At 47.1% G+C, this 25,137-nt stretch overlaps 1 protein-coding gene across 8 annotated transcripts in view; it reads left to right on the top strand.

The window, feature by feature from the left end:
- The window catches only part of CSDE1 (cold shock domain containing E1), a 522,536-nt gene that overhangs the window by 273,331 nt on the left and 224,068 nt on the right, over window positions 1-25,137 (top strand). For 4 of the 8 annotated variants that reach the window (XM_069238741.1, XM_069238739.1, XM_069238737.1 and 1 more), the window contains 2 exons: window positions 19,935-20,075; window positions 20,644-20,808. In XM_069238741.1, coding sequence (XP_069094842.1) covers window positions 19,935-20,075; window positions 20,644-20,808 — 306 coding nt within the window. The remainder of the gene's footprint in view (window positions 1-19,934; window positions 20,076-20,643; window positions 20,809-25,137) is intronic. The other 4 variants (XM_069238744.1, XM_069238743.1, XM_069238742.1 and 1 more) reach the window with 1 other exon arrangement.

The following is a 25,137-nucleotide window of genomic DNA, read 5'->3' as shown; positions in this document are numbered from 1 at the left end:
ACACGCTTCTTGCGACCCTGTTGACTATTTTGAATGAAACGCTTGATTGTTCGATGATCACGCTTCAGAAGCTTTGCAATTTTAAGAGTGCTGCATCCCTCTGCAAGATATCTCACTATTTTTGACTTTTCTGAGCCTGTCAAGTCCTTCTTTTGACCCATTTTGCCAAAGGAAAGGAAGTTGCCTAATAATTATGCACACCTGATATAGGGTGTTGATGTCATTAGACCACACCCCTTCTCATTACAGAGATGCACATCACCTAATATGCTTAATTGGTAGTAGGCTTTCGAGCCTATACAGCTTGGAGTAAGACAACATGCATAAAGAGGATGATGTGGTCAAAATACTCATTTGCCTAATAATTCTGCACTCCCTGTACAGTAGACATAAAGAGCTCTAATGTACTATATAGACAGAACAAAACCATTCAGAAAAACTAAACAAAACCCCATTTCAAAACCAGGATTAACTAGATGGATTGTAAGATGCATCCAGACATGCTACACTAAAGCCAAAAGAGAACTTTTAGTTACTCCTAAAGCACGTTCTACAAGGAAAAAAGGTGCGACAATGGCTTTTTTAGGAAATATACAAATGGCTGAAATATGTAAAGCATCTACTAGGTCAACCCCACATACATTCACTAAACACTACTGTGTAGATGTTTTAGTACCACAACAAGCCGCAGTATGTCAAGCTGTACTCAACGTTATTTCAAACAACTTCAGCTCCTACAGACTGACCACCCCTTTCATGGTAGGACAAACTGCTTTATAGTCTATGCAGAGCATGTGTATCTGCAGCAACACATGCCCTCGAACGGAAAATGTCACTTACCTAGTGTACATCTGTTCGTGGCATGTCCGCTGCAGATTCACATGCGCCCTCACTTCTCCCCGGGCATGTGAATCTGCAGCGGAACATGCCACAAACAGATGTACACTGGGTAAGTGACATTTCCCATATATAATCAGCACAGCGTATGCTCTGCTGGATTCACTTGGTTTGTATTATTTTGCGTTCGAGCATGTAAAGATTTCTCCGCGGCCATTGTTTGAGCTCTTCCGGGCGCCCAAAACAGACAAGGGGCTACTAAGCCCTAGCTGTGCTGTTTGAAGCACTATGCGCCGGTGTCCTAGGGTCAGTGCTCCTATGTCTGTGGAAACTGGGCCACCCTTCTGCATGTGACTTCTAGCAAGGGCGACCAGTCAAGGACTTCTCAGAGGAAGTCAGGCGGTGGGACAAGTCAGCCAGTAGACACAATGTATACTCCAGCCCATTCCTTATCTTTTAGTTAAAAGTAATGACTTTACTCTCACAGTCAAACAAAACACCTCACAGTTCAGTAGGGATTGCAATTGCAGTGCTGTAATCTTATTACGATGTTACACCCACATTCCGTTATGGTCTACTCAGTGGTTTTTTTTTTTTCATAATTATAGTCCCCAGGTTAATGTGGGCGCTGGCACAGGGATTAATTAGGCACAGGTGCAGAATATTATAAATTCTACCACTGATTAGATGCACATTTCAGTTTAATGTTTTTCACCCTTTGCAGACAGAGGGGCAAAAAGTCTTAGGTTCATGCAGTAGATGCTTTTGGTTGCAGGCTAATCGCTACTTTTATCTGCAGTTCTAACACTGCAACAGGTGTGGTTTATGTAGCATCCTCATGGAGATTGCTTCACTTTTTTGGGGGGCTACGGAAGAGACCTTGGTTTGGAACAAGGCCTGCTGTTCAGTCAGCATGACAGGGTTGTGTAATGGAAGGAACTCTTTGGGGGTTATGGGCCCACTCCCCTTCCCCAGCCAAGTGCAGACAGATGCTTATGTGTAATAGTTTCAGCGCACAGGATGATCAGGGCATGTGTTGCAATGCAACATCTGTTTCTTGGACTCTCAGAGGATTTCTGGACAACACAGCTATGCTTGTTCCCTAAAGGTCTTGATCTAGTTCAGTGGGAACTGCGCAGAGAAACTAGGTGAGCCCTGCACAGCATGGATTTCCTGGCTGCGTGCTCTATTTTAGCCAGCATTCTCTGGGTGTTGCTCACAACAGAAACATCCACAGAATTCTAAGCAGGGCTTCTCCTCCTGGATAGTCTCAACTTTTGCCTAGTGAGGCACCCTCCTTTCAAATATCAGCAACAGGTAACAGAACCTAGTGAGAGCACCACAAGTCACCCTATCTTGGATTCCCCTAGGTGGTGTCTGCTTTTAAAAAGTGCACAGGTTTGGTGGGTTTGCCTAGGTGCCGGCTGAGCTAGAGGCATCAATCCACAGCTAGGCACTTTCCAAAAAAAACGTCAGATTTCAATGTAAAAAATGTGATGTGTCCATGTTGCGTTTCCTGTCGCGAACATTAGGCCTACCCACACAAGTGAGGTACCATTTTTATCGGGAGACTTGGGGGAACACAGAATAGCAAAACAAGTGTTATTGCCCATTATCTTTCTCTACAGTTTTTCCTTCCAATGTAAGACCATGTGTTAAAAAAGACATATATTTGAGAAATGCCCTGTAATTCACATGCTAGTATGGGCATTCAGAGATGTGAAAATAACCACTGCTCCTCATCACCTTATCTTGTGCCCATTTTGTAAATACAAAGGTTTTCTTGATACCTATTTTTCACTCACTATATTTCAGCAAATGAATTGCTGTATGCGGTATAGAAAAAAAACGCGTTGCAAGGTGCAGCTCATTTATTGGCTCTGGGTACCTAGGGTTCTTGATGAACCTACAAGCCCTATATATCCCCGTAACCAGAAGAGTCCAGCAGACTTAACAGTATATTGCTTTCAAAAATCTGACATCTCAGGAAAAACTTAGAGCAAAACGTTGAGAAACATGGCTGTTTTTTTCACCTCAATTTCATTTTTTTTTTTATTTAAGCTGTTATATTCTGTAGGAAAACCTTGTAGGATCTACACAAATTACCCCTTGCTGAATTCAGAGTTTTGTCTACTTTTTAAAATGTTTAGCTTTCTGGGATCCAGCATTAGTTTCACGCCCATTTCTGTCACTAACTGGAAGGAGGCTGAAAGCACAAAAAATAGTAAAAATGTGGTATGTCCCAGTAAAATGCCAAAATTGAGTTGAAAATTGGGTTTTCTGATTCAAGTCTGCCTGTTCCCGAAGCTGGTGATTTTAGCACCGCAAACCCTTTGTTGATGCTATTTTCAGGGGGGAAAAACACAAGCCTCCTTCTGCCTTTCAGGGCAACCCACAAACTCTGGGTACCTCTAAAATCCCTAGAATGTTGGAAAAAAGGATGCAAATTTAGCGTGGGTAGCTTATGTGGACAAAAAGTTATGAGGGCCTAAGCGCCAACTGCACCAAATAGTCAAAAAAACAGGTTTGGCACCTGAGGGGGAAAAGGCCTGGCAGCAAAGGGGTTAACTCCAAGATGAAGATGGTTGGTGTAAAACATGCAGTTTGGGACTTCACAAAAATCCATGTGCTCTTTTGTGAATGAACTAGTTATGTTCTGGACCTGGTCTTGAATTTAGGATTTGCTCTTTGCTCACATTGTGATCTTATGGTAACCTATTTCTGATAAACTACCCTACAAAACTGAAATGTTCATTGTAAGATTCAAGACACTTAACATTGCAAGTAAAATATTTAGGATTTTTCGGAACTCTTGGGTGCCTTCTTGAATTAACTGCTTCTTTCAGAACCTGTGGTGTAACCTGGATGTGTGTGACTAATGAAACCCTTTCATGACAAACAATAAATCCATTTTATTGATCCTGTTTGTTACATTTAAAAATGTATTTTTTCACGTTGCATACAAAGGCCACTCCCCAGCTAAGCCATTGAGGAAGGTAAATCTTCAGATAAAGGTTTCATCTCTTCTTTATTTTATGAATATTCATTATTATTTTATGGTTCAAATTTCTTTGAGTTTCAGCTGAGGAAAAGGACAAAGGGTGACAGTCTATCAACCAACTTCACACTCCCCCCCCCCCCCCCCTCCCCCCACACAGGTGAGCATGGTTGCTATCGCACTGGGAGGCATGTGTACAGGGCTGTTGATGTGTCCTCCCACGTTTTCACATCCCTAGGACTTGACCTCTTTGTGGAGGCGTAGGAATCGTAAGTATTTAGGATAGGTCAGCTCTCTGAACTCCACAGAAAGTAAGGTCATAAAGAGGCTCTCTGTAGGATTGCCCCTGTGCGTTAAGGGTAGGAGTAAGCATTTCCATCCCCACGATCTGCCGTAACCGATGTAACCATCCCAACTGTGTAGGGACCTATAGGGGATCTTCAGTGTGTCAGAATGTTCTGTAGAGCCGCGCCTAGGGCTAGGCTGACCTGGCGCCCCCTTAAGGACTTAATTGGGAATGTCAGAGTTTGGGAGACCCAGTACGATGTAGGCCGGGTACCTCATAGTTGGGTGTTCATACGGTGGTCAATTTCATCCACAATACCTTCCCAGTATGATGGCAGTTTTCGGCTATCCCATAGAAGGTGGGTCAGCGTGCCTGAGTCCCCGCATCCCCTCCAGCACAGAGGTGAACGTAAGCAGTCGCACTTGTGGAGCCCGGCCGGAGTGAGGTATCAGTATGTGGCTCTTCATTGTGGTCTCCGTGCTAGCTGCACTGTGTGCTGCATGATGGGCCCTGTAGTAGATCACCTCCCACTCCGTGGGTGTTAAAGGTCTCCCAGGTTCTGCCTCTCATCTTAGCTGGCTCTGGACTCTGGATTGCAGGTCGCTTTCTGTAGCATGTCATAGAGGTCTGAGATTATGGCCCTCATTATGAACATGGCAGTTTTCACCGCCGTGTTCAGGCCGGTGGTCATTCTACTGACCGCCAGCCTCCCTGGAATCCCGCTGGCCGCATAATAAACATTTTACTGGACCGTCGGGCGGAAACATTGTTTCCGCCCGCCGGCCCAGCAGAATGTTTTTCTGGGATCGCCGTCAATGCCTCTGTGTGGCGGGTGAAGCTGCACCTGTAGCGCAGATCACTGCCGGTAAATCGGGCAGTGACCTGCACAATGGGGCACTGCACCGGGGCCGCTGAGCACCCCTTCTGCCAGGCTTTTTCCTGGTGGGGGAACCCGTCATGGAAAGGCTGGAGGAAATGGGATCATTATCCGAGGGGCAGCAGCGCTGCCCTGTCTTATAATGATGCTGTCCACTGTTAGGCTGCCTGTCAGAGGCAGCCTGGCGGTGGAGCGGCCCTCCCTGTCTTCATTATGTGGTGGTCTGGGCCACCATGCTGGATGGCGATATTTCCCGCCACTGCCGGCATGTGGGCCCAGACTGCAAAGAGCATAATGAGGGCCTATATGCTTAACACTTGTCTTCGTCAGTAACCATTTCTCGTACTGCGTGAGGTTTGCGCTGCCCCTTCCCAGATCAACTGTTTCATCACCCAGTGGCGAATCTGGAGGTAGCACAATGGCTCAGTCTCTGGTAGGGGTTGGGTGTTCCATAAGCTTTCAAAGGGCAGTAGACCTTCTTCATCCAACAAGTGTCCGATGGATCGACATGTTGGGGAGGTCAGAGATCAGAAGGATCCTTGATTCAAACTTGATGTGAAGTCCAGGTTCCCTACTATGGGCGTCAGAGGAGAGGGGAAATAATTCAGTCCCCTAGTGTGGACTGCTTAGTCCCATGCCTTCATAGTTGCTCTAGTGATAGGGGAGGAGTACAGGCCCCAGGGTCTTTGGCAGCGTGAGTGTAAGGAAATGCCTCCTTGGCATGGTTGCCCCCTGACTTTTTGCCTTTGCTGATGCTATGTTTACAATTGAAAGTGTGCTGAGGCCTGCTAACCAGGCCCCAGCACCAGTGTTCTTTCCCTAACCTGTACTTTTGTATCCACAATTGGCAGACCCTGGCATCCAGATAAGTCCCTTGTAACTGGTACTTCTGGTACCAAGGGCCCTGATGCCAAGGAAGGTCTCTAAGGGCTGCAGCATGTCTTATGCCACCCTGGAGACCTCTCACTCAGCACAGACACACTGCTTGCCAGCTTGTGTGTGCTAGTGAGGACAAAACGAGTAAGTCGACATGGCACTCCCCTCAGGGTGCCATGCCAGCCTCTCACTGCCTATGCAGTATAGGTAAGACACCCCTCTAGCAGGCCTTACAGCCCTAAGGCAGGGTGCACTATACCATAGGTGAGGGTACCAGTGCATGAGCCTGGTACCCCTACAGTGTCTAAGCAAAACCTTAGACATTGTAAGTGCAGGGTAGCCATAAGAGTATATGGTCTGGGAGTCTGTCAAACACGAACTCCACAGCACCATAATGGCTACACTGAAAACTGGGAAGTTTGGTATCAAACTTCTCAGCACAATAAATGCACACTGATGCCAGTGTACATTTTATTGTAAAATACACCACAGAGGGCACCTTAGAGGTGCCCCCTGAAACTTAACCGACTATCTGTGTAGGCTGACTAGTTTTAGCAGCCTGCCACAAACCGAGACATGTTGCTGGCCCCATGGGGAGAGTGCCTTTGTCACTCTGAGGCCAGTAACAAAGCCTGCACTGGGTGGAGATGCTAACACCTCCCCCAGGCAGGAGTTGTCACACCTGGCGGTGAGCCTCAAAGGCTCACCTCCTTTGTGCCAACCCAGCAGGCCACTCCAGCTAGTGGAGTTGCCCGCCCCCTCCGGCCAGGCCCCACTTTTGGCGGCAAGGCCGGAGAAAATAATGAGAAAAACAAGGAGGAGTCACTGGCCAGTCAGGACAGCCCCTAAGGTGTCCTGAGCTGAAGTGACTCTAACTTTTAGAAATCCTCCATCTTGCAGATGGAGGATTCCCCCAATAGGGTTAGGATTGTGACCCCCTCCCCTTGGGAGGAGGCACAAAGAGGGTGTACCCACCCTCAGGGCTAGTAGCCATTGGCTACTAACCCCCCAGACCTAAACACGCCCTTAAATTTAGTATTTAAGGGCTACCCTGAACCCTAGAAAATTAGATTCCTGCAACTACAAGAAGAAGGACTGCCTAGCTGAAAAACCCCTGCAGAGGAAGACCAGAAGACGACAACTGCCTTGGCTCCAGAAACTCACCGGCCTGTCTCCTGCCTTCCAAAGATCCTGCTCCAGCGACGCCTTCCGAAGGGACCAGCGACCTCGACATCCTCTGAGGACTGCCCCTGCTTCGAAAAGACAAGAAACTCCCGAGGACAGCGGACCTGCTCCAAGAAAAGCTGCAACTTTGTTTCCAGCAGCTTTAAAGATCCCTGCAAGCTCCCCGCAAGAAGCGTGAGACTTGCAACACTGCACCCGGCGACCCCGACTCGGCTGGTGGCGATCCAACACCTCAGGAGGGACCCCAGGACTACTCTGATACTGTGAGTACCAAAACCTGTCCCCCCTGAGCCCCCACAGCGCCGCCTGCAGAGGGAATCCCGAGGCTTCCCCTGACCGCGACTCTTTGAATCCAAAGTCCCGACGCCTGGGAGAGACCCTGCACCCGCAGCCCCCAGGACCTGAAGGACCGGACTTTCACTGGAGAAGTGACCCCCAGGAGTCCCTCTCCCTTGCCCAAGTGGAGGTTTCCCCGAGGAACCCCCCCCTTGCCTGCCTGCAGCGCTGAAGAGATCCCGAGATCTCTCATAGACTAACATTGCGAACCCGACGCTGGTTTCTACACTGCACCCGGCCGCCCCCGCGCCGCTGAGGGTGAAATTTCTGTGTGGACTTGTGTCCCCCCCGGTGCCCTACAAAACCCCCCTGGTCTGCCCTCCGAAGACACGGGTACTTACCTGCAAGCAGACCGGAACCGGGGCACCCCCTTCTCTCCATTCTAGCCTATGTGTTTTGGGCACCACTTTGAACTCTGCACCGGACCGGCCCTGAGCTGCTGGTGTGGTGACTTTGGGGTTGCTCTGAACCCCCAACGGTGGGCTACCTTGGACCAAGAACTGAACCCTGTAAGTGGCTTACTTACCTGGTAAAACTAACAAAAACTTACCTCCCCCAGGAACTGTGAAAATTGCACTAAGTGTCCACTTTTAAAACAGCTATTTGTCAATAACTTGAAAAGTATACATGCAATTTTTATGATTTAAAGTTCCTAAAGTACTTACCTGCAATACCTTTCAAATGAGATATTACATGTAGAATTTGAACCTGTGGTTCTTAAAATAAACTAAGAAAAGATATTTTTCTATACAAAACCTATTGGCTGGATTTGTCTCTGAGTGTGTGTACCTCATTTATTGTCTATGTGTATGTGCAACAAATGCTTAACACTACTCCTTGGATAAGCCTACTGCTCGACCACACTACCACAAAATATAGCATTAGTATTATCTATTTTTACCACTATTTTACCTGTAAGGGGAACCCTTGGACTCTGTGCATGCTATTCCTTACTTTGAAATAGCACATACAGAGCCAACTTCCTACATTGGTGGATCAGCGGTGGGGTACAAGACTTTGCATTTGCTGGACTACTCAGCCAATACCTGATCACACGACAAATTCCAAAATTGTCATTAGAAATTGATTTTTGCAATTTGAAATTTTTCTAAATTCTTAAAAGTCCTGCTAGGGCCTTGTGTGTTAAGTCCCTGTTTAGCATTGTCTTTTAGAGTTTAAAAGTTTGTAAAAGTTTGAATTAGATTCTAGAACCAGTTGTAGATTCTTAAAAAGTATTCCAACTTTTAGAAGCAAAATGTCTAGCACAGATGTTACTGTGGTGGAACTCGACACCACACCTTACCTCCATCTTAAGATGAGGGAGCTAAGGTCACTCTGTAAAATAAAGAAAATAACAATGGGCCCCAAACCTACCAAAATACAGCTCCAGGAGCTTTTGGCAGAGTTTGAAAAGGCCAACCCCTCTGAGGGTGGCAACTCAGAGGAAGAGGATAGTGACTTGGAGGACAATTCCCCCCTACCAGTCCTATCTAGGGAGAACAGGGTCCCTCAAACCCTGACTCCAAAAATAATAGTCAGAGATGCTGGTTCCCTCACAGGAGAGACCAACACCTCTGAAATCACTGAGGATAGCCCCAGTGAAGAGGACATCCAGTTAGCCAGGATGGCCAAAAGATTGGCTTTGGAAAGACAGATCCTAGCCATAGAGAGGGAAAGACAAGAGATGGGCCTAGGACCCATCAATGGTGGCAGCAACATAAATAGGGTCAGAGATTCTCCTGACATGTTAAAAATCCCCAAAGGGATTGTGACAAAATATGAAGATGGTGATGACATCACCAAATGGTTCACAGCTTTTGAGAGGGCTTGTGTAACCAGAAAAGTGAACAGATCTCACTGGGGTGCTCTCCTTTGGGAAATGTTCACAGGAAAGTGTAGGGATAGACTCCTCACACTCTCTGGACAAGATGCAGAATCTTATGACCTCATGAAGGGTACCCTGATTGAGGGCTTTGGATTCTCCACTGAGGAGTACAGGATTAGGTTCAGGGGGGCTCAAAAATCCTCGAGCCAGACCTGGGTTGACTTTGTTGACTACTCAGTGAAAACACTAGATGGTTGGATTCAAGGCAGTGGTGTAAGTAATTATGATGGGCTGTACAATTTATTTGTGAAAGAACACCTGTTAAGTAATTGTTTCAATGATAAACTGCATCAGCATCTGGTAGACCTAGGACCAATTTCTCCCCAAGAATTGGGAAAGAAGGCGGACCATTGGGTCAAGACAAGGGTGTCCAAGACTTCAACAGGGGGTGACCAAAAGAAAGGGGTCACAAAGACTCCCCAGCAGAAGGGTGATGAGACAACCAAAACTAAAAATAGTAAAGAGTCTTCTACAGGCCCCCAAAAACCTGCACAGGAGGGTGGGCCCAGAGCCTCTTCACAAAACAATGGGTACAAGGGTAAAAACTTTGATCCCAAAAAGGCCTGGTGTCATAGCTGTAAACAGCATGGACACCAAACTGGAGACAAGGCCTGTCCCAAGAAAGGTTCCACTCCAAACTCCCATCCAGGTAACACTGGTATGGCTAGTCTCCAAGTGGGATCAACAGTGTGCCCAGAGCAAATCAGGGTCCACACTGAAGCTACTCTAGTTTCTGAGGGTGGGGTGGATTTAGCCACACTAGCTGTCTGGCCGCCTAACATGCAAAAATACAGACAGCAACTCTTAATTAATGGGACTAGAATAGAGGGCCTGAGGGATACAGGTGCCAGTGTCACCATGGTGACAGAGAAACTGGTTTCCCCTGGCCAATACCTGACTGGAAAAACTTACACAGTCACCAACGCTGACAATCAGAGAAAAGTACATCCCATGGCAATGGTTACTTTAGAATGGGGAGGGGTCAATGGCCTGAAACAGGTGGTGGTCTCCTCAAATATCCCAGTGGACTGTCTGCTTGGAAATGACCTGGAGTCCTCAGCATGGGCTGAGGTAGAACTAAAAACCCATGCAGCAATGCTGGGTATCCCTGAACTGGTGTGTGTGAAAACCAGAGCACAATGCAAGGCACAGGGTGAACAAGTAGAGCTGGAGTCTGGAAGAATGGCCCAGCCTACCAAGAGAAAAGGAAAGTCAGTTGGGAAACCAACTGCAACACAGCAAAAGAAAGGGAACCTCTCTTCTCAGGAAGAAATTCTGCCCTCTGAGGGAACTGAGCCTTTGGAGCTTGAACCTTATCAGGTTGAGCTCTTGGGCCCAGGGGGACCCTCAAGGGAAGAGCTGTGTAAGGGACAAGAAACCTGTCCCTCTCTTGAAGGCCTTAGGCAGCAAGCTGCTGAAGAGTCCAAAGGCAAGAAAAATGGAACACATAGGGTCTATTGGGAAGATGGGCTCCTGTACACTGAGGCCAGAGACCCCAAACCTGGTGCCACTAGGAGAGTGGTAGTGCCTCAGCTGTTCAGAGAGTTCATCCTAACATTGGCCCATGACATTCCCCTTGCTGGACATTTGGGACAAACCAAGACGTGGGAGAGGTTAGTCAACCACTTCTACTGGCCCAATATGTCCAACATGGTTAAGGAGTTTTGCCTCTCCTGCCCCACCTGTCAAGCCAGTGGTAAGACAGGTGGGCATCCAAAGGCCCCCCTCATTCCACTTCCTGTGGTGGGGGTGCCCTTTGAAAGAGTGGGTGTGGACATAGTTGGTCCACTAGAACCTCCCACAGCCTCAGGAAATATGTACATCCTGGTAGTAGTGGATCATGCTACCAGGTATCCTGAAGCTATTCCCCTTAGGTCGACTACTGCCCCTGCAGTAGCCAAGGCCCTCATTGGTATCTTTACCAGAGTAGGTTTCCCTAAGGAGGTGGTGTCTGACAGAGGTACCAACTTCATGTCAGCATACCTAAAGCACATGTGGAATGAGTGTGGAGTGACTTATAAATTCACTACACCCTACCATCCACAAACTAATGGCTTAGTTGAGAGATTCAACAAGACATTAAAAGGCATGATCATGGGGCTCCCAGAAAAACTCAAAAGGAGATGGGATGTCCTCCTGCCAAGTCTGCTTTTCGCTTACAGGGAGGTACCACAGAAGGGAGTAGGATTCTCACCCTTTGAACTTCTGTTTGGTCATCCTGTAAGGGGACCACTTGCCCTTGTTAAAGAAGGCTGGGAGAGACCTCTCCATGAGCCTAAACAGGACATAGTGGACTATGTACTTGGCCTTCGCTCTAGAATGGCAGAGTACATGGAAAAGGCAACCAAAAACCTTGAGGCCAGCCAACAACTCCAGAAGTTTTGGTATGACCAAAAGGCTGCACTGGTTGAGTTCCAACCAGGGCAGAAAGTCTGGGTTCTGGAGCCTGTGGCTCCCAGGGCACTCCAGGACAAATGGAGTGGCCCTTACCCAGTGCTAGAGAGGAAGAGTCAGGTCACCTACCTGGTGGACCTGGGCACAAGCAGGAGCCCCAAGAGGGTGATCCATGTGAACCGCCTTAAGCTCTTCCATGACAGGGCTGATGTGAATCTGTTAATGGTAACAGATGAGGATCAGGAGGCAGAGAGTGAACCTCTCCCTGATCTTCTGTCATCAGACCCAAAAGATGGCACAGTAGATGGAGTGATCTACTCAGACACCCTCTCTGGCCAACAGCAAGCTGATTGTAGGAGAGTCCTACAACAGTTTCCTGAACTCTTCTCCTTAACCCCTGGTCAGACACACCTGTGTACCCATGATGTGGACACAGGAGACAGCATGCCTGTCAAGAACAAAATCTTTAGACAATCTGACCATGTTAAGGAAAGCATCAAGGTGGAAGTCCACAAGATGCTGGAATTGGGAGTAATTGAGCGCTCTGACAGCCCCTGGGCTAGCCCAGTGGTCTTAGTCCCCAAACCTCACACCAAAGATGGAAAGAAAGAGATGAGGTTTTGTGTGGACTACAGAGGGCTCAATTCTGTCACCAAGACAGATGCCCATCCAATTCCAAGAGCTGATGAGCTCATTGATAAACTAGGTGCTGCCAAATTTCTAAGTACCTTTGACTTGACAGCAGGGTACTGGCAAATAAAAATGGCACCTGGAGCAAAAGAAAAGACAGCATTCTCCACACCTGATGGGCATTATCAGTTTACTGTTATGCCCTTTCGTTTAAAGAATGCCCCTGCCACCTTCCAAAGGTTGGTGAATCAAGTCCTTGCTGGCTTGGAGTCCTTTAGCACAGCTTATCTTGATGATATTGCTGTCTTTAGCTCCACCTGGCAGGATCACCTGGTCCACCTGAGGAAGGTTTTGAAGGCTCTGCAATCTGCAGGCCTCTCTATCAAGGCATCCAAATGCCAGATAGGGCAGGGAACTGTGGTTTACTTGGGACACCTTGTAGGTGGAGGCCAAGTTCAGCCACTCCAACCCAAGATCCAGACTATTCTGGACTGGGTAGCTCCAAAATCCCAGACTCAAGTCAGGGCATTCCTTGGCTTGACTGGGTATTACAGGAGGTTTGTGAAGGGATATGGATCCATTGTGACAGCCCTCACTGAACTCACCTCCAAGAAAATGCCCAAGAAAGTAAACTGGACTGTGGAATGCCAACAGGCCTTTGACACCCTGAAACAGGCAATGTGCTCAGCACCAGTTCTCAAAGCTCCAGATTATTCTAAGCAGTTCATTGTGCAGACTGATGCCTCTGAACATGGGATAGGGGCAGTTTTGTCCCAAACAAATGATGATGGCCTTGACCAGCCTGTTGCTTTCATTAGCAGGAGGTTACTCCCCAGGGAGCAGCGTTGGAGTGCCTTTGAGAGGGAGGCCTTTGCTGTGGTTTGGTCCCTGAAGAAGCTGAGACCATACCTCTTTGGGACTCACTTCCTAGTTCAAACTGACCACAGACCTCTCAAATGGCTGATGCAAATGAAAGGTGAAAATCCTAAACTGTTGAGGTGGTCCATCTCCCTACAGGGAATGGACTTTATAGTGGAACACAGACCTGGGACTGCCCATGCCAATGCAGATGGCCTTTCCAGGTTCTTCCACTTAGAAAATGAAGACTCTCTTGGGAAAGGTTAGTCTCATCCTCTTTCGTTTGGGGGGGGGTTGTGTAAGGAAATGCCTCCTTGGCATGGTTGCCCCCTGACTTTTTGCCTTTGCTGATGCTATGTTTACAATTGAAAGTGTGCTGAGGCCTGCTAACCAGGCCCCAGCACCAGTGTTCTTTCCCTAACCTGTACTTTTGTATCCACAATTGGCAGACCCTGGCATCCAGATAAGTCCCTTGTAACTGGTACTTCTGGTACCAAGGGCCCTGATGCCAAGGAAGGTCTCTAAGGGCTGCAGCATGTCTTATGCCACCCTGGAGACCTCTCACTCAGCACAGACACACTGCTTGCCAGCTTGTGTGTGCTAGTGAGGACAAAACGAGTAAGTCGACATGGCACTCCCCTCAGGGTGCCATGCCAGCCTCTCACTGCCTATGCAGTATAGGTAAGACACCCCTCTAGCAGGCCTTACAGCCCTAAGGCAGGGTGCACTATACCATAGGTGAGGGTACCAGTGCATGAGCCTGGTACCCCTACAGTGTCTAAGCAAAACCTTAGACATTGTAAGTGCAGGGTAGCCATAAGAGTATATGGTCTGGGAGTCTGTCAAACACGAACTCCACAGCACCATAATGGCTACACTGAAAACTGGGAAGTTTGGTATCAAACTTCTCAGCACAATAAATGCACACTGATGCCAGTGTACATTTTATTGTAAAATACACCACAGAGGGCACCTTAGAGGTGCCCCCTGAAACTTAACCGACTATCTGTGTAGGCTGACTAGTTTTAGCAGCCTGCCACAAACCGAGACATGTTGCTGGCCCCATGGGGAGAGTGCCTTTGTCACTCTGAGGCCAGTAACAAAGCCTGCACTGGGTGGAGATGCTAACACCTCCCCCAGGCAGGAGTTGTCACACCTGGCGGTGAGCCTCAAAGGCTCACCTCCTTTGTGCCAACCCAGCAGGCCACTCCAGCTAGTGGAGTTGCCCGCCCCCTCCGGCCAGGCCCCACTTTTGGCGGCAAGGCCGGAGAAAATAATGAGAAAAACAAGGAGGAGTCACTGGCCAGTCAGGACAGCCCCTAAGGTGTCCTGAGCTGAAGTGACTCTAACTTTTAGAAATCCTCCATCTTGCAGATGGAGGATTCCCCCAATAGGGTTAGGATTGTGACCCCCTCCCCTTGGGAGGAGGCACAAAGAGGGTGTACCCACCCTCAGGGCTAGTAGCCATTGGCTACTAACCCCCCAGACCTAAACACGCCCTTAAATTTAGTATTTAAGGGCTACCCTGAACCCTAGAAAATTAGATTCCTGCAACTACAAGAAGAAGGACTGCCTAGCTGAAAAACCCCTGCAGAGGAAGACCAGAAGACGACAACTGCCTTGGCTCCAGAAACTCACCGGCCTGTCTCCTGCCTTCCAAAGATCCTGCTCCAGCGACGCCTTCCGAAGGGACCAGCGACCTCGACATCCTCTGAGGACTGCCCCTGCTTCGAAAAGACAAGAAACTCCCGAGGACAGCGGACCTGCTCCAAGAAAAGCTGCAACTTTGTTTCCAGCAGCTTTAAAGATCCCTGCAAGCTCCCCGCAAGAAGCGTGAGACTTGCAACACTGCACCCGGCGACCCCGACTCGGCTGGTGGCGATCCAACACCTCAGGAGGGACCCCAGGACTACTCTGATACTGTGAGTACCAAAACCTGTCCCCCCTGAGCCCCCACAGCGCCGCCTGCAGAGGGAATCCCGAGGCTTCCCCTGACCGCGACTCTTTGAATCCAAAGTCCCGACGCCTGGGAGAGACCCTGCACCCGCAGCCCCCAGGACCTGAAGGACCGGACTTTCACTGGAGAAGTGACCCCCAGGAGTCCCTCTCCCTTGCCCAAGTGGAGGTTTCCCCGAGGAACCCCCCCCTTGCCTGCCTGCAGCGCTGAAGAGATCCCGAGATCTCTCATAGACTAACATTGCGAACCCGACGCTGGTTTCTACACTGCACCCGGCCGCCCCCGCGCCGCTGAGGGTGAAATTTCTGTGTGGACTTGTGTCCCCCCCGGTGCCCTACAAAACCCCCCTGGTCTGCCCTCCGAAGACGCGGGTACTTACCTGCAAGCAGACCGGAACCGGGGCACCCCCTTCTCTCCATTCTAGCCTATGTGTTTTGGGCACCACTTTGAACTCTGCACCGGACCGGCCCTGAGCTGCTGGTGTGGTGACTTTGGGGTTGCTCTGAACCCCCAACGGTGGGCTACCTTGGACCAAGAACTGAACCCTGTAAGTGGCTTACTTACCTGGTAAAACTAACAAAAACTTACCTCCCCCAGGAACTGTGAAAATTGCACTAAGTGTCCACTTTTAAAACAGCTATTTGTCAATAACTTGAAAAGTATACATGCAATTTTTATGATTTAAAGTTCCTAAAGTACTTACCTGCAATACCTTTCAAATGAGATATTACATGTAGAATTTGAACCTGTGGTTCTTAAAATAAACTAAGAAAAGATATTTTTCTATACAAAACCTATTGGCTGGATTTGTCTCTGAGTGTGTGTACCTCATTTATTGTCTATGTGTATGTGCAACAAATGCTTAACACTACTCCTTGGATAAGCCTACTGCTCGACCACACTACCACAAAATAGAGCATTAGTATTATCTATTTTTACCACTATTTTACCTGTAAGGGGAACCCTTGGACTCTGTGCATGCTATTCCTTACTTTGAAATAGCACATACAGAGCCAACTTCCTACAGTGAGTAAAAGGGAATCTTCCAAAGGGAGGTCCCAGCAATTGCACTGTCCATGAATAGCCACCATCTGTCAGACTCCGGCTGGGACCACTCGACTAGGTACCGAAGATGGGCCGCCCTGTAATATTGCTGAAGGTTTGGGATTTCTAGGCCTCCCCTAAGTGGGGGTTGGTAAGCCAGGTGTCGGGCCATTCTAGGGTTCCCACCAGCCCATATGACGTGATTAACTTTGTGCTGGCAGGGAGCCGGCCTGGGGCTCTGCCATAAGCACCTGGAAAAGAAATAAGGCCCTCAGTAAGACATTTTTATGGCGGCTGTTCTGCTTAGCCATGAAATAGGATGTAGTCTCCTTTGGGTCAGATCTTGTTTGACACTCTGGAGAAGACGCTGATAGTTCAGCTTTGAAGACTCCGTGTCTGTCCTAACTATCTGTATGCCCCAAAATGGGATGGAGTCAGACTGCCAGTGAAACTGGTACGGCCGAGCCTTCTAGTCCACTGTTTCCTTCGGAAGGATGAGGCTAAGTGCCTGGGACTTCGAGAGGTTGAAACCCGACACCTCCCCAAAGGTCTCCACCTCCATCAAAAAAGCCAGGAGGGCCCTTAGTGGGTCGTCCACGGCTACTACCATGTCGTCTCTGTGAAGTGCAATAGTGTGTTCTTCACCACCGAAGATAGCCTCAGTGATCTCTGGACTGTCCCTCAAGGGCTACGCAAAGGGCTCCATGTAGAGAGTGAACAGCAGGGGGGAAAGCATGCACCCCTGTCTGGTCCTGCGACTGACCGGCAACGAGGTGGATGTCATCCTGTTAACTCTGAGGCCTTCAGGTGGCTGTATGCACTTGCTATCCAGGCTCGGTTCAATGTTATTTTTAAACTTTAATAGTAAACAACTGAAAGGTGACCAATTAACATTTGGAAAATATCTGCTACCCCATTGCGTCGCTTGTGGTGCAATGTTTCATTTGTGCTGCAAACAAAATGGTTTGTTTGAAATTTGCCCACATGCAGCAGATAGAAGTGCAATAAATATAGGACTATGAACAAAATGCCACACTACAGAATTAAATAATTCTGATGGTTTGAGTCAGAATCTGTTATACCCTCTCCAGTTGAAGTACTGGACTGCATGTTTTCTCTACCCTGTAAGAGCCGATCACCCAAAGCCATCAATTAGACCACAGATTTGTGCATCTTTGTTTCCGTCCTTGATGCACCAGTGGTAAATACTAAATACACTAGGATTATCATGGGCCTCTTTACAGGTGAATGATCACTTTTTACTTGGTGGAGACCAATAGGCCTATGCCCCAACATATTTAATCAGTTGATAGTTGCTGCCCCATTTCTTGTTATGGGACAGTACACCTTCTCTGCTATAGTTAACTTTTAGAGCCCTCCTTAAGCAGAGTAGCCTACCCTAGTATGGTGAACATCAAGCAAAATTATAGAACAACTTTAGTGGATTTGCAATGTCAGTTTGTGGAAAATATAAGGCCAGAAAAACAAACTAGAATGTGGAGAGCCGCTTTACCAAACCATCCTGTACCTTTTATCCCTGCGTCCATAGAGACTGTTTGTCTCTAACATGTGTCCAAAAGGGAAATTAAAATCTGCGATTTCCTGTCACTGGAGAGAAATGGAGGATCAGAGACTCCACGATCATCAAAAGTGTGAAGCAGATCGTTAACATCCTGGAGTTCTGCCATATCCATGTACTTAAACTCCCATGCTTTCCTGAAGTTCCCACACTCTCCTCTTTGCCTGCACAGTTTTTGTCCGGGGTTCAACTTGGCTAAATCGGATTGAAAAGTGAAGCGACCTCTGCTCATTGTTTCGCTTGCTTCTCAATTGGGATGATTTTAAGAACAATAAGTGTACTAGAACTTGTATTTCTATTGTATAATCCTACACTTGGCCGATGAGGTTTTAGAAACAGTGCAAGCGTGAGATAATGTTAGAGCTGAAATTGTTGTTTTGATAGTATTGTGATTTGTAGGTCTAATTGTAGTCCGTGCAAAATCAACGTCCATCAACGTCAAATAATGGTCCATTTCTTTTATACTTTCGACCACCGTGATGTGCTTGTTTGACTGCACCCCCTCAGCAGTGGCGGCTGGCAGCTTTAGGAGGGAGGGGGGCGGCCGGGAAACACACACACCCACACACCCCCCCTCACACACACCCACACCCATTAACAGCACTCATACCATTCAAACATGCACGCATGCACCAAACATTCATTTTAAAACATCACACACACACACACACACACACAATTACCTTCAGCCTCGAGGTCCAAGGAGGGTTGGGACTGCTGCCTTCCCTCATTGGCTGACCTTAGGAGTGAATCAGTCAATCAGTTGCAATTAGGAGTGGGCAGAACTTGGGGAGTTCCGCTCTGCGGAGTTGCATAAACACGGAGATATTTCGGAGCTCTGCCAACAGGTGGCAGTTATGCACGTTGCGCAAGCAGACCTGAAACACCAAGGCGAACAGCAGTATGTGGTGCTCAAGATCGCCTGGCCATTAGATTAGATTAGAAAATCTACTCGTGTGGCAGCAAATCTACTGGAAACAGCCCTCCGACTGCCATTATCAACATAAAAAAGTGCTAGGGGTGCTTAATCTTGCTCACATTAATCTGGAGCCTTCCAGGGAGAACATTAGGCTGTGCGGTGATTGGCAGAATTTGGCTTAAACTCTTGTTTACAAAAGTAATGCGGAGCAGGAAAAGTCAGCCAATTCCGCAGGTTTAATGTAACATCCTGCCGAACCCTAGTTGCAGTGCAAAATCGAGACAAAAGTTAATAATTGTACATGTACCAGCTTTGCTTACCATTACTTGCAGATATAAGACCGCTACATCTTTTACCGTTTTATTACTCTTATCCATTGGTAGGATAAAGGAGGTTATGATAAAAATGATTAGAAAGTACTTTTGAAAATGAAGTCCGCTGTGTTTACTGTGTAATTATTTGAGGATTGCTTTTTAGTTAGCATAGGAAATCTTCTTGCGCAGAATGGCAATTTAGGTGTGAGCGTTGTAATCAAGTAGAATTAATGCTTTGCATGGATTGTGGTGCTTATGAATCTCTACTTGCTTCTGCTGCTTGGCTTTCTGGTCCTGCTGCCAACATCGCCAAATTAACCTAGCGTGTTTCATGTTTTTTTCCTTTGAAAGCAAGACATCTTTGATTGCACTTAGGTATGTTCATTTCTAAATGAAATGTAGCACAAGAAAATACTCTTACCCACACCATTACATCTAAACCAGTGGTCCTTGAATTGTAAGGAGATGTAGACATTTTTAGTCAGGATGACTTAAAGTGCCAGCTCAATTAACCACTTTCAATAGTTTAATGACCCAAAATGAAATTAATCCCGGTCAATCTAGAACTATTCACAAAATACCCCATAAATCAGTGAGAAGCTTGACCTACCACTCCAGTGCAGTTCCGTTCACCTACAATGTATCGTGCATGTCATACTACCCCTTAAAGAGGGAAATCTGTGTTGCTTTTGACCATGTGACCCATTGCGATATGGTCTATTGCAAGCTCATGGAAAGGCAGTATTTTGTCGAAGCTCATAATGGCTCCCCTAGAGTGTCATATGCTGCCTTCCGTAAGTGGTTAAACATACCACATAGCAAAGAATTTCAACCGTAACAAGGTTGTTTTGCAAACATAGATTTCTAAGCCATTTCTGTTTGTTGACTATAATGCACGCTGTGCGAGACTAACTTGTTGACTGGGAATGTGTATTTATTGAGCTGTTTCCCTTTCACAGGGTGTGATTGCAGCAATGAGGGATGGGTTTGGTTTTATAAAATGTGTTGATCGGGATGCCCGAATGTTCTTTCACTTCAGTGAAATCCTGGATGGAAACCAGCTCCACATTTCTGATGAAGTAGAATTTACTGTTGTCCCAGTGAGTAAAAACTTCTTTGTAAAGAGAAAAATAAATAAAATACACTTACAAAAATTAAGCAAAAGTAGACATAATCTTCTACAGAAAGTTATAGTTTACCTGCAGAAAGCACATTGCCTCAATTCTGAGTGCCTGGATTCACGCACATTTTCTTTATGATCAAATTAGTGGGGTTTCTGCCATCTTTGTGCTTGTTTCCCTTTTCTGATGCTGCGTTTGGGTTTGCTTTTATCTTCTTAAGCCCCTACTTCTCACAGGAAGACAACATCATTTGGCATTTTTCCTAGTGCTAGGAGTTCAGTGTGAAAAGCAATTTCTGAGATTTGGTTTAACAGTGATTGTGTGTATAAATAAAGGCAGGAATAATCCTTTGGGAAACCAACTACTCGAAAGTCAATTGATGTGAAAACTGTTTTTTTCAAAGAGGGCGGGCCATTAGTTTGGAAATCCAAACAATTAGACCTATCTCCTTGGCTGGTTAACCATACTATGAAATGTCTTTTTTCAGCATCTGTACAGTGTATTTGCATGATGATGTTTAACAGCAGCAACTTTCGATGTTTTCTAGGATATGCTCTCTGCACAGAGAAATCATGCTATAAGAATTAAAAAGCTTCCTAAGGGCACAGTCTCATTTCAAACCCAGTCAGATCATTGTTTTGTTGGCACCATAGAAAAGGAAGCAACTCCGTCCAGCCCAAAAGCCAGTAGTCCAAACAAAGGCAAAGAAAAGGTAATTTGTTTTTGTTGTAAATTGTCGTTATGTATGCTTAATGACTTTTGTACCTATATGTAATGTTTGTCTGTTTCCCTCTCTTTGAATTTACTCTCTGGATGAATGTATATCTGAATAGAAAAAAGAAAAGGTATGTTCTTTGTGTGACATGAAGATTTTTTCTTAACATGATTAACACTTTAGTCACTGTAGATTAACACTTTAATCTGATCGTTATTGATTTGAAGGTGCAGTGAATAATAATCCTGAAAAATGTGTTCTGAAAAATTGATTTGTGTAGCATCCATTTTTAACATGCTTCAACTGTTACGGTTCTGTAGAGTGCACGTTCTTAAACAGCCGTATAAATCTGGATCTTTGGTTTGTAATGTGCTTTTAAGCAGACCTCGGAAAGGTACATTTTGAGGCCTTTGCTTTGTGGGAGGGTCAATTTATTGTTTACCACTGGGATCTGATATTGTTCACAAACTGAGCAAGTTCTCCCTTTTTGCACTTAACTCTTTGTGTAGCGGTTTGTGTAGTCAAAGGTTTCCATAGGCTGTGGATTGGGGATTAGTCATCAATCATTTGAGTAATGTCTTTCGCACCTAATTAGGTTTAGTTTTATGGCGGTATAATTCAGCAAAGAAATGAGAGGAACAAGGTAGCAATGCCTTTGATTTAATATTTGCCTTTGATTTGGTATCACCACTGTGAATAGTGGTATCTAAAGAACTGTATGCTAAGATAGTTTCCACCATCCTAAATGATGCCTAAGAAGTCGATAACCATTAGATGAATTGCTCACACTGTAAATAATCTTATGATATAATTTGATGTATGAAGCTGAGCTGATGTTCGGTCTCCAGTGCCCCACTTGATTGCACAAGTCCCTCAGCGGAGTCCAAACTTTCCATAGGTATCCAAGGTGCCACTTCAACATTGGTATCCCTTTATAAGATCATGGTTGTTGGTGTCTGTAAACTTACTGTGCAATCCAGATTTTCCAGTATTGTGGTCATCTGCAATTGTGCTCAGTTGTTGACTCGACTGGGCCAGTGGATTAGTGACTGGGAAGTTTAGCTTCTTTTTGTTGAACTGCTTTGGCACGAAGGGGGACAAGAAGGCCACAGCACACAGAATGTAATGTGTAGGAAGTTGGCTCTGTATGTGCTATTTCAAAGTAAGGAATAGCATGCACAGAGTCCAAGGGTTCCCCTTAGAGGTAAAATAGTGGTAAAAATAGATAATACTAATGCTCTATTTTGTGGTAGTGTGGTCGAGCAGTAGGCTTATCCAAGGAGTAGTGTTAAGCATTTGTTGTACATACACATAGACAATAAATGAGGTACACACACTCGGAGACAAATCCAGCCAATAGGTTTTTATATAGAAAAATATCTTTTCTTAGTTTATTTTAAGAACCACAGGTTCAAATTCTACATGTAATATCTCATTCGAAAGGTATTGCAGGTAAGTACTTTAGGAACTTCAAATCATCAAAATTGCATGTATACTTTAAGTTATTCACAAATAGCTGTTTTAAAAGTGGACACTTAGTGCAATTTTCACAGTTCCTAGGGGAGGTAAGTATTTGTTAGGTTAACCAGGTAAGTAAGACACTTACAGGGCTTAGTTCTTGGTCCAAGGTAGCCCACCGTTGGGGGTTCAGAGCAACCCCAAAGTCACCACACCAGCAGCTCAGGGCCGGTCAGGTGCAGAGTTCAAAGTGGTGCCCAAAACACATAGGCTAGAATGGAGAGAAGGGGGTGCCCCGGTTCCGGTCTGCTTGCAGGTAAGTACCCACGTCTTCGGAGGGCAGACCAGGGGGGTTTTGTAGGGCACCGGGGGGGACACAAGCCCACACAGAAATTTCACCCTCAGCAGCGCGGGGGCGGCCGGGTGCAGTGTAGAAACAAGCGTCGGGTTTGTAATGGAAGTCAATGGGAGATCTAGGGATCTCTTCAGCGCTGCAGGCAGGCAAGGGGGGGGTTCCTCGGGGAAACCTCCACTTGGTCAAGGGAGAGGGACTCCTGGGGGTCACTCCTCCAGTGAAAGTCCGGTCCTTCAGGTCCTGGGGGCTGCGGGTGCAGGGTCTCTCCCAGGTGTCGGGACTTAGGATTCACAGAGTCGCGGTCAGGGGAAGCCTCGGGATTCCCTCTGCAGGCGGCGCTGTGGGGGCTCAGGGGGGACAGGTTTTTGTACTCAGTCTTAGAGTAGTCCTGGGGTCCCTCCTGAGGTGTTGGATCGCCACCAGCCGAGTCGGGGTCGCCGGGTGCAGTGTTGTAAGTCTCACGCTTCTTGCGGGGAGCTTGCAGGGTTCTTTAAAGCTGCTGGAAACAAAGTTGCAGCTTTTCTTGGAGCAGGTCCGCTGTCCTCGGGAGTTTCTTGTCTTTTCGAAGCAGGGGCAGTCCTCAGAGGATGTCGAGGTCGCTGGTCCCTTTGGAAGGCGTCGCTGGAGCAGGATCTTTGGAAGGCAGGAGACAGGCCGGTGAGTTTCTGGAGCCAAGGCAGTTGTCGTCTTCTGGTCTTCCTCTGCAGGGGTTTTCAGCTAGGCAGTCCTTCTTCTTGTAGTTGCAGGAATCTAATTTTCTAGGGTTCAGGGTAGCCCTTAAATACTAAATTTAAGGGCGTGTTTAGGTCTGGGGGGTTAGTAGCCAATGTGTACTAGCCCTGGGGGTGGGTACACCCTCTTTGTGCCTCCTCCCAAGGGGAGGGGGTCACAATCCTAACCCTATTGGGGGAATCCTCCATCTGCAAGATGGAGGATTTCTAAAAGTTAGTCACTTCAGCTCAGGACACCTTAGGGGCTGTCCTGACTGGCCAGTGACTCCTCCTTGTTGCTTTCTTTGTTCCCTCCAGCCTTGCCGCCAAAAGTGGGGGCCGTGGCCGGAGGGGGCGGGCAACTCCACTAAGCTGGAGTGCCCTGCTGGGCTGTGACAAAGGGGTGAGCCTTTGAGGCTCACCGCCAGGTGTTACAGCTCCTGCCTGGGGGAGGTGTTAGCATCTCCACCCAGTGCAGGCTTTGTTACTGGCCTCAGAGTGACAAAGGCACTCTCCCCATGGGGCCAGCAACATGTCTCTGGTGTGGCAGGCTGCTGGAACTAGTCAGCCTACACAGACAGTCGGTTAAGTTTCAGGGGGCACCTCTAAGGTGCCCTCTGGTGTATTTTACAATAAAATGTACACTGGCATCAGTGTGCATTTATTGTGCTGAGAAGTTTGATACCAAACTTCCCAGTTTTCAGTGTAGCCATTATGGTGCTGTGGAGTTCGTGTTTGACAGACTCCCAGACCATATACTCTTATGGCTACCCTGCACTTACAATGTCTAAGGTTTTGCTTAGACACTGTAGGGGTACCATGCTCATGCACTGGTACCCTCACCTATGGTATAGTGCACCCTGCCTTAGGGCTGTAAGGCCTGCTAGAGGGGTGTCTTACCTATACTGCATAGGCAGTGAGAGGCTGGCATGGCACCCTGAGGGGAGTGCCATGTCGACTTACTCGTTTTGTCCTCACTAGCACACACAAGCTGGCAAGCAGTGTGTCTGTGCTGAGTGAGAGGTCTCCAGGGTGGCATAAGACATGCTGCAGCCCTTAGAGACCTTCCTTGGCATCAGGGCCCTTGGTACTAGAAGTACCAGTTACAAGGGACTTATCTGGATGCCAGGGTCTGCCAATTGTGGATACAAAAGTACAGGTTAGGGAAAGAACACTGGTGCTGGGGCCTGGTTAGCAGGCCTCAGCACACTTTCAATTGCAAACATAGCATCAGCAAAGGCAAAAAGTCAGGGGGCAACCATGCCAAGGAGGCATTTCCTTACATAATGTCCAACAGTATAGCAAGAATACGTATTCCTGGTGACGTATTGCAGGTAACAGGAAATATGAAGTTGAAGAGAGTCTCAAGTCTTTTTTTGCAGATGTCTTTATTAGTAGGTGTTTAGAGATGATTGTGTCATCATGGAGAAACAGCCAACACGTGTTTCGTCACACAGGTGACTTCATCAAGGCTATTAGAAAGTATTAAATCTGCATGTAGTATGGCTGCCCAAGCAGCTGCAGTTGTGTGTAATAATTGAGTAAGTCTAGTAAAATCGGTAAGGCGGGCCCTGATAAGCCTGTGGTCGTAACCTGGAGAGAGGAGCAGCGTCGGGCTTCCTGAGAACTTGAGAGCGTATAGCACGAAGTAGGATTCTGAGGCTTCTGGAATTGAGATTACATTCCCCCACCAACCCACCCCCTCCACTGATGAGACCCAATCTCATACTGAACAGAGAGAGGTAAGTAAGGCTTCATATGGATACAGAGAATACCGGTAAAGTTGCAGATTTTGCAGCATGA

Source organism: Pleurodeles waltl, chromosome 6 (genome assembly GCF_031143425.1).
Source record: "Pleurodeles waltl isolate 20211129_DDA chromosome 6, aPleWal1.hap1.20221129, whole genome shotgun sequence".
Lineage (NCBI taxonomy): Eukaryota > Metazoa > Chordata > Amphibia > Caudata > Salamandridae > Pleurodeles > Pleurodeles waltl.
This window is presented reverse-complemented; position numbering and strand designations above follow the sequence as displayed.